The sequence below is a fragment of the Mchenga conophoros genome, linkage group LG16 (genome assembly GCF_057382185.1).
Source record: "Mchenga conophoros isolate Kocher_MC1m ecotype Shallow Benthic linkage group LG16, M_conophoros_male_GT1.1, whole genome shotgun sequence".
Taxonomy (NCBI): Eukaryota; Metazoa; Chordata; class Actinopteri; order Cichliformes; family Cichlidae; genus Mchenga; species Mchenga conophoros.
In genome coordinates, this window is record NC_140541.1 from 10,710,843 (window position 1) to 10,720,841 (window position 9,999).

The window sequence follows — 9,999 nt, forward strand, 5'->3', positions numbered from 1 at the left end:
GAGGACTTAACCAAGACAGAACCAGAATCAGAACTAGATGACAGTAGCACTAAAAATCATCATAGACCTGCACTACACTTATTTTTTAATTCTACCAAAGTCCACTATTTAGATTGAGAAAAGTTTATATAATTATTTAGCCTTGTTGTGCAAACAAGCCTGCATAACTTAATAAATATAGAATTTGAAAAATAACAAACCTAAAAAGAAACACTAGGTACGAGATACATGAGTACCTATGATACGGTGATACTTTTGGTAAACAACCATTTGACTAACATGTTTGTCTCACCTGCTCTTGTTCCCTCTCTGTTCCTCTCTCTCCCTCTTTGTGCTGACAATCATCAAATATACAGTTGAAACCAGATATTTACAAACTCTTCAGATCAAAACACAAACACCTTTTTAATTGTAACATCAAATCAGACTAAATGTTTATTTTTTTAGATTGATAAATATAAAAAACATTTGTTAACTTTAAGAGTAAAGAGAGAAACTATCTGTATTTCTTAATTGTAAATGGCACCAAATTGTATTCAAAATTGAGCCACACTTATGGAGCTCCACAATTCTTTTCCTGGTGTTTTGGTTGACATCTCTTAATTTTCCCATGTCACAGAAACAGGCTCTGTGTTTTGCCTTATATGCATCCACAGGTGTGCCACCAATTTACTCACATGGACTCTACTAACCTATCAGAAGCTTCTTCAGCTCAGAATGGAATCGTCTGGAGTTTTCTTATTAATTAACAATAAACTTAGTGTATATGTGCTCCTAAATTTGATCAAAGTGATAAAAATAGACAGATTTCTCTCTCTTTATTCTGACATTTAACTAATTCAAAAGATGTTTCAATATTTATCCAAAACAAAACAAGTTTACTCTAAATTGATGTTTAACAGTAAAAAAAATGTTCTTGTGTTTTCCATAAAGTGTATGCAAATATCTGGTTTAAACTGTGGATATACTGCTGTGTATTGAAATCCCTCTTGTTTTGCATAGAAATATACTGAACAACATACAAAGCATAATATATAAAATAACATTTACCTGAGTTTTTTCTTTGAAAGAAGCCTCTAATGTCCATTCTTATATTTCAGTACATAACTGAAACCGATTTAGTCGGGGAGGGTAAGAACTGAAAATATGAAATAAACACACGTAAGCTAAGACTCTAAAAAAAATAGCATTTGTTCGGCTTGTCATTTCGCCATTTGTTGATTCACTTGAAGAGCAAGTAACGTAATATTGGTCAAGTGATCAGTTTGATATCAATCTTTCGTGATGCACCGTCAGAATTTACATTATTTGTACAGTACGAATGATTTGCTTTGGTACCTGGTCAAACTTAAGCTCTCCTTAGTATGGCTGGCTCCGTTTCTCCAACAGCGCACACAGGCAGCAGCTGCCCCGCCCTCTCGCTCAGTCGTTTAGTGCCTGAGCTCGGATCATACCAATATCAGGGGGGATTCACGCACAGTCGTAAATTCCCACAGTGTGCACTATGTGCTTCGAATATTGTGTGTACTTTTTGTTTTATACAGTTGTCAGCCAGGCATCTAACTATGAAAAAAATTACACTCCAGAAGACCCCGGGCTTCTGAAAAAACAACCCGGGCTTAAGCCCAGTAAGCCACCCCCACGCTCCGCCCCTGGCTGAAACGCACTGGTCTGAGTTTGAAAAAATCTCTCAAGTATAGTTATACCACCAAACAAAAAAGGCACAAAAAGCATGTTGATCATTTTTCCTCACGCAACAAGCATAGGTTTGGTTCAGTTTGTCCCAAGTGCACCTTTTTTGCTTTCTTCTTAAACTATTTTGGTTTTCATGTGAAGTATGACCCTGATGGACAAAAGTAAAACAGTATGTTGGATGTGCCATGCAATGCTCAATTACATTGGTGGAAACTAGTATGTTAGCGCAGTTAGCTCGTTAACGTGTTGACCGTCCAGCCCCACGCACGGGGCGATCCGCGGTAGCTCATTGACGGAGATTTGCCGTGTTGTGGCTTTAACGTCATTTCAACGAGATTAACGCTGACAGCACTAGTGGGAACACAACGAATATGACTGCACATTTACTCCGACAGCATCCTAGTGCAAAGACAAGTGGAAGCAGACAAAAACAACAAGCACGCATGCTACAAACTTTACCCGAGTCATTTAGACAGCCGTTAGCACAGGATTCTCCTCATGGGGACCTGATATGTTTAATATGCTGCTGAGAATATAACCCAGAAGAAGCAGATAGTATAGCTTTTATTTTGGAAAGAGACATTTCTCTGTAATAAACTCTCTTTTCCAAAGATGAGTGATTCCTCAATCAGATATATTTATTTTTTTTATTACTTTGTTGTTTCAGCAACATTAAATTTAAAAACTGTACTTTTGAGTTAAAATATATATTTATAATTTTAATAAATGACAAATTAAAAAGGCATGAACATTTTTTTGTATCGAAAAAATATCGAACCGTGACACCAAAGTATCGAATCGAACCGAACCGTGAATTTTGTGTATCGTTGCACCCCTACAATAAAGCTATCTATAAAATAAAGTATAGAAAAAGAGATATAAATATAAACAGAAATATAAAAGGACACAAGTGTTACCACTAATGTTTCTGGGATGTTACTGATATTATAGGTGTACAGATGTGCACACGTTGTGGCGTACAAAGTGACAGAGTGCATTGAGGTATGGATGAGACGACACTGAAATAAAACCCCTTTTGACTTTTTGGTTGAAATCTGTGAGGGGTTTTTTTTTTTTATTATTTGTTCCAGCAAACAGTGTCAGGAATAACGCAGAAGTTCACTGACAGTATGGTCCTGTTGTACCCAACAGGCAACACTGTGGCCAAATAAGCTCTCAGAGCACTCACTGCTTAATCTTTTACTCTTTCTCACCTCAGATCGTGAGGCTTCTGCTCTGCAGAGGCTGGACAGCGGAAGGAAAAGAGAGACTTCAGTCAGAAAATTAATCTCCAGTGGATATTATAACCTGAAGTTTTTCCATATCCTTCTTCTTGTTATGTATTTCAGCTGGCATACGAAAGGAACAAAGTGAAAGCTTGCTTACCTCTCCATTACGTTATCAGTGGAAATCACCGGTATAAAAAACCTTTTTACCCACAGAGCAGTTAGGTCTTGGTCTTCTCCTTGGCTCTGTTTTCTTCCAGCCCAGGAAAGATGTAAATCTAATTTGGCTGCTGTGTGAGCAGAGGTGAACGTGTGAGAGCGCAGATTCTTGCTCGGAGTGATTTGTTTCCAGCCTCTGCTCATTCCAAGAAACTCTCCCAGTACACAGCTCAAGGTGGATTATGCGCATAGTTGGATTATGAAAGTCTTTGACTGGAACTTACTGACAGCTTTCATGGCTAATTTAATTTCCAGAGAGACTGTGCAGGCTGTGACGCTCATTCAAGCTACACGTGTGGACAGGAGCACCCTGATTACTTTGTAAGTTCAGCGCACAGCACAGTTCTGAGAGTATTCGGTAGCGGAGCATTAAAGATAACTGAACGTGAGTGCGCAAGAGTGCTTGACACTTAACTCGTCTCAGCTCATACCACCGCTGCCGTGTTAGGCGTAAACATAGCGTCTGCTGTCTGAGAGCTTGGAGAACTCTCAAACCTTCTTCTGCAGGAGAGACAGAAAAACAAAGTGCCTAAAGCCTGCTGTGGCTCCTTTCTGTTTCTATCTTCTTCTAAAATCAGAGACGTGGATTTCACTCTGTGTTGGGCCCCCATACAGCAGCTGGACACAATTCATTTCTGCTGCCTTTGTTTCCCTCTGTAAAGCCTCGCGTTACCACAGACCATGCAGCAGCGTGGAGAAAAGCACAGGACGATCTGTATTTGTCCACAACAGAGCAGAGCGGGAGGAACAGCAGCACATTTATCTCTCTTAGTGGCGCCAAGAAAATCCAAATATGAAGGAGCGAGGAGGCACAGCTCTCTGTCTTCCTCCCCTGCTGCTGCTGCTGCTGCTGCTGCTGGGAGATTTTCATCAAACAAACACATTTTTAAAGGCATGTGGCCGATTTTCTCACACAGTAAAATCAAATAAGACAATAGAATTTACATTTAGCATTTTAATTTGCATATCAAAACACTGAGTGGAAGTATTTTGAAATGTTATGCTACCTATTCTCCCTGTTTTATGGTTCTTGGGCATATTTGCCTTTACTGGATAGGGAAGACGGGAGAGTCACACACAGTAAATGGTCCCGGGCAGAATCAAGCACAGGTCCGTGCAGCCTTTCAGCATAGGAGGTCACCAGGTGAGCCTTGCAGGGAGAATGCTTCCACATTGACTGGCTTTCTGACTAACTTGAGTTAAGTGGGAGTGGGTTATAGCAGAGGCATTGCGGGAGAGACACAAAGAATCCACAATTCAAATCTACGGGAGAATTGCAAAGTCAGATTCTTTTTGAATGAGTGACCAATGGAACTGAAGTTCATTTATATAACGTTCAAAGTAGCTGACCCAGTAGAGCTCAAGATGGCTGCTCAGTTGCAAGGCTTCTATGTAGAAGGACTTTAGATTATGAAGTCCCCTGACTCTGACAAAACTCTTTTTAATTAATGAATTAATTTAGCCTTGAGTTCAGCATTGTTGCTACCGCCATCTTGGTTTTTTAGAACCAGAAGTGACTTGTGTCTAGGTTAGCTAGCTAAGGTGAACCCGAAGACCTTACGTGTGTCCCCATAAAGGTGCTGCATAGGCTGTCCTTCGAAGGCTGGAAGTGTTGGACGGTCTAGTTTACCAAATGCTGCTCCCTGCACCTAGCAGCCGTGACAGTAGCAGCTACGGACATTAGGCACAGTGTTGTTTTACAGAATAGAAATAGAAATCTTTATTTAATATTTTTTGTTTTACTTTTACTGGAGAAAACTGAGACCTTTTTTTGGCATGTGATGTATCAGAGACTGAGAGACACCACAGCCATGGGCTGAGTCCTTTTAGCAAACGGTTGCCAGTAAACTAGTTTTGCTAATGTAGCTCATGAGACTAATGTCATTTCATTTTGACAGTACAAATATAATAGATCCAATATTATATTAATTATTTTATTATCATATATTTTATATAATTTTTTAAATGATCTGTGGGTCAGGGTATGAAAGTGTATGTGTGTGTGCAAGGTGTCTTATTTGTACAAGGGACAGACAGAGGTAGGCTGCACAATTACTGCTAAGTAACATGCAACTCTTAATACTATAATAAGCAAGGTAGGCAAGTCATCCATGTATGTTGAACCTTTTGATATCAGTGTGTGAATGAAGGTGGAGAAAAAAACAGAAGGTTTTCAAGTGACAGTAAATTGTCAGTTTAGATGGTATGTTTGTTGCATTTGCACGTCTGCAAGCAGTCATCGAGAGTCTGGGTGCACACGTAAAAGAATAAATTGGATGCTCATTTCATACAGACTGTATGCGCTGTGTCGTGATGTTACTGTGTTCCACATCTATGGCTCAGTTATTGCTGTGTGGCTGCACAGATTGTTTTCTGCTATTGACTTGTTCAAATAGTCCAACCAAACACAATAAACAAAGGAGCTTTTTTAGCCATCAGTAGGTTTGCCAGCATGCTTTCTTTTGCACATTTGTGGAACATTTCGATACACACACACTCAGTTGTAGCATGTGTTCAAGTTTGTGTCCACTGTTTGAATCACTGTCTGCAGACACAGATGCCGAAGCCACAAATTGCCATGATTCATAAATTAGTCCTGGACTATTTGAAATGCCAAGCCTCAAACTTTAAACATTAAAACCATTTTAAGGCTCCAGTTATACAGCTGCAGCACTCCCTTTCTTTTGAATAAGAGGTCATACACAGAAAAATAGTTTTTTCTTACCTTTTGTGTTGTCTGTAGAAGCTAAACGATGGTCAAAAGTTTTCAAGCACTCATCATGAATGTCAGTAATTTTGAGCTTTTAATGATTTCTTGAACAGTTTTTTTTGTCCACTCTTGGCAGAATTGAGTGTGTTTAAATTAGCTGCTTTCCTGCCATGAATCCAGCTTTTAAGCGTTGTTCACAAATTTTTCAATAGAGTTGAATGTGGGGCTTTGTGAAGGCTTTTCAGATGCATCCTACACACAACAACAACCACCTCAGGTCCTGGCACTTTCAATACAGGGGAGGCATGATGAGCCGATGGAGCTCTGGTGTGTCAGCCTCCTCTGCAGCTGCACCACGAACCACGCACGTACATGTTGTAGTTTCATCAATTTCTCCAAACGCTCCTAAACTTTCCTTTGTATGCTTGTCTCCTCTTATCAGCAGTCAGCCCTATCTTATACATGTAGAAAATATTTCAGTTGTAGTTTGGATTTGTTCATTTTAACTCATTTAACTCATCTAAAGAAGTAACAGGTTTTTTATTTTTTTTGTGCGCTACTTTTAAAACAAGAAGACAAAGATTTGTACCACTTGTATATCGTGACAGTAAATGTACTGTTAGCAGGTGTCTTCCTGAAAAATAACTTGGATCCATAGTAAATACTATGAAACTTATCTGAACCTGCAATTGAAATAGCCTGGACCCAAATGTCATACTGCATTCGTCGATTATGTAGGTTTTTTCTCCTCCCTTTTTCTAAGTTAGAGTTCCTTGGTGCAAGCTTGAAATTTAACTTCCTTTTTTAGTGCACCCACATCCCTGCCCCTCCTTCAGCCTACAGTTCTCTGTGGCACTGTTCCATGTGAGCAGGCCTGGTGGAAGAAATTGAATTAGGCCCGTCTGTAATTGCAAGCGTTTCGCCACATAAATCAAGGAAATAAATATTGGCTGTGCTGGATCCTCCAGGGAACGCCACTCTATTTCTTTACCCTTACCCAACCCCCACCATCATCCACTCCTTCCCCCCCTCCGCATGACTGCCTACCTTTGCAGGACCTCTCAGAAGTAATCAAGTTGAGAGCAGTTTCTGCTCTGGCCAGCATTTTTATGGGGCTGCTCTGCCATTTGTTTATTGTGCAGCATTTCATGAGGATGCAGATTGGCTGCTCTGCTGGAGCCTGAACCTTTATATCTAAAAGTCACTCTAGTGGATCTTACTTCTTTGTCAGCTCAGTGTGTGTGTGTGTGTGTGTGTGTGTGTGTGTGTGCACACGCACATTGGCTTTATTAGTTTGCTAAGCCTGTTCTTGAAGCACTCATGAATACTGATGGTAAATACTAAATATACACACTTGCAGTTTTCAAAGACCACATTTGCCTCACAAATACTGCATTCAGAAATCCAATGACAAATGTTTCTGTCCAAATGTTGAACAAATTTAAAGTAAAATCTGCAAATGAAAATGGGAATGAATGCTCATTGAAATATTTGTATGCATTGTGTGTAATATAAATATGCTGGGGTTTTTTACTGTTCCATCCTTAATTGAGGTTTAGATGTTTCTCTATAGTTTTGTTAACCTTTGATTTACTTACTCATCATCTCTGCCAGTGAGATGTTAGATCGCTCCCATGCTCATATTTTCATTGCACTGAACCGCAGGTTTATCTAATGGCCCTTCTTCTCCGCAGGCATTATATCGACCTTCCTCCATGTCCATCCATTTGGGGCCAACCTCGAGTATCTGTGGTCGTACATACAGAGACTAGACTCCAAGGTAAATGTCATTAAAAAACAACATGAAACATTCAGCTACATTTCTCACTAAACCCTATTAAAGAACACATGACATAGAAAATGTATGTAATACACAAAATACTCATGAGCAACAAACAAGGGATTGCAAAGGCATAATCTATGTAACCTTTCTTAGAATTGGACTGGCCATTTCTAAGAAGTTCTCTGGGTTTTGCTCGAGAGTAAGCCTATGGGTGCGTCAGTGCTTTTAGATATTTTTATCAAGCAAAAGCACAAAGCAGCATACTGATACTAAGGCACAAAAGAACACACACATAGCAGTTTTACTTTCATTTCATTCATCTTCGGCAAGTCTCACATACAATGCTTAACAAATTTAGTATAACACCTATAATGATTTATATAAAAAGTAATTTTTCAGAAATTGTATATAAATAACTGTAACTTGCCAACTTAACAAATAATAATAATAATGTGCTTTACAACAGCTTTTTCCTTGTTTATATGTAAAACATTTCAATTATGTTAGTGATAATTATATTTTAGCATTATAAATATCACGTAGACTAAAGAGCTTGCACATATTAGTGAATTAACCATTACAGAAACATAAAAGATGATTCTGATAATTATCCAACAGGTTACTTTATGGTAGCTAAGCTGCATTTGTCACAATGCCACAAACTTCAATTCATTTCTTTTCTCAATTAATTTCAGTCGTATTTATATAGCATCAAATTACGATAACGGTCACCTCAAGGTGCTTTATATTGTAAGGTAAAGACATCCCGAGTTTAGATAGCGGCTCTGTGTTGGAATATGACACTGAAGAAGATAACAGTGGAGGAAGCAGATCCTTAAATTTAGTTACAGCCCTTTCAAAAAAATATCTACTGTAATCAGATGTATTTCCCACTGCTATGTAAACCATTATTGTAAATATAAATGTTATTAGGGAATGATCACTCAAAGGCACTACATCAGGTAAAAAGCATGAGAAATCAGATAGAAACAGATACTGTTGAGGCTATAAAGTTCGAGTTTTTTGGAGCCTCAAGTGGCCAATAGAGGAACTACAGTTTTTGGCACTTAAGTGTTGGCTTTATAATACAGCCCTAGATGTTGCCAGATGATAAAGATTTGCCATATAACAACAAAATGTGTCTAAAAATTATCCAATTTTCTTTGGTTTTTAATTAATCTAGTGAAGGTTGTACCTGCAAATCCAAGGTAGGTCTAATGTGTTTTCATAAGACCCAAAGTACCAAAGTGATATCCAATATGATATGAAAATCAAGAATAAAAGCCCCTGTAGTTTGTTCTATGTCAGTCTGATTTCTCTTCCTCTCTGCTGTCGTCGTTCAGGTATCTGCAGGGGAACTGGAGCGGCTCATGGTCCGTCTGCCCAGTATGTTCAGGCAGGAGCTGAGTGGCGTCGGTGCAACTCTGGAAAAAAGATGGAAATTCTGCGGTTTTGACACACTGAGTTCAGCGTGACACAGGAGTGGCGCACACACACACTGCGAAGACACACCAACGTGAACAGATGTGCACAATGCCTCGGACCTTTAATTCACATGTGTGTGTGCGCATGTTCTTCAGACACACGGCAGTGCAGTAGACAACAGATGACGTTCACTCAAGCAGACACTGGAAACTGTGAAAGCGACGGATTTTTTTTTTTTAGAATCCCAAAAGACATTTCACCTCTGGATGCTGGGTTCAGGTGAAATAACATTTCTTTTCCTCACTGCAGATTGTCACCACGGTGAACTGCAACAGGGCGTTATAGACTATCGTCGGTCAGCGCGGAAGACACACCCTCTGTCTGTCCTCTGAAGTGAATCATGGTCCTTGGTGTCTTGCTGTCGGTGCAGTTTGGAGTCTGAAAAATCCAGCAACAACCGAAACATCACAGACAGAGAGTTTAAAAAAAATTTATACCAAAGTTGAACGTTAAAAGATTTGATGCCAAACCTCATTTCCCTGGCAGATAAATCATCTCCTACTTGGTCCATGAACTGGCTGTGCAAGGGAGTTTTTGCTGGGCTTCCTGTGGCATGATGGGACCACAGATAGATCACTTCCTCTTAATGGTTTGGAAAGGACTTTGTACACCAACTCTAAATCTGTCATTCAATAAAAACACATACAGAGCCCTTTAATTTAATCTTTACTGCCAGCTGATTGTAATCTTGTGTTACTTTCTGAATGTGGTGGTGAAACAATATCTAACATTATTTGTGTTGCATTTTCTCTATATTCATATTTGGGGTTTTCAAGCTTTCAGGCAATTCCCTGACTTTGTCCATAAGGAAGCGATTTTCCCCAGAATTTCTACTGGGGTGCAAATTATGTGTTGCCTCAGAGAAGATTTGCTGCTTTTAA

General features: G+C 39.3%; 1 protein-coding gene across 3 annotated transcripts in view; it reads left to right on the plus strand.

The window, feature by feature from the left end:
* enox1 (ecto-NOX disulfide-thiol exchanger 1) overlaps positions 1-9,774 on the plus strand; it is a 144,954-nt gene extending 135,180 nt beyond the window's left edge. For all 3 annotated transcript variants that reach the window (XM_085249109.1, XM_085249110.1, XM_085249108.1), the window contains exons 15-16: positions 7,545-7,630; positions 8,977-9,774. In XM_085249109.1, the coding sequence (XP_085105235.1) occupies positions 7,545-7,630; positions 8,977-9,108 (218 nt within the window). In that variant the 3' untranslated portion in view covers positions 9,109-9,774. The remainder of the gene's footprint in view (positions 1-7,544; positions 7,631-8,976) is intronic.
* The last annotated feature ends 225 nt before the right edge of the window (positions 9,775-9,999 follow it).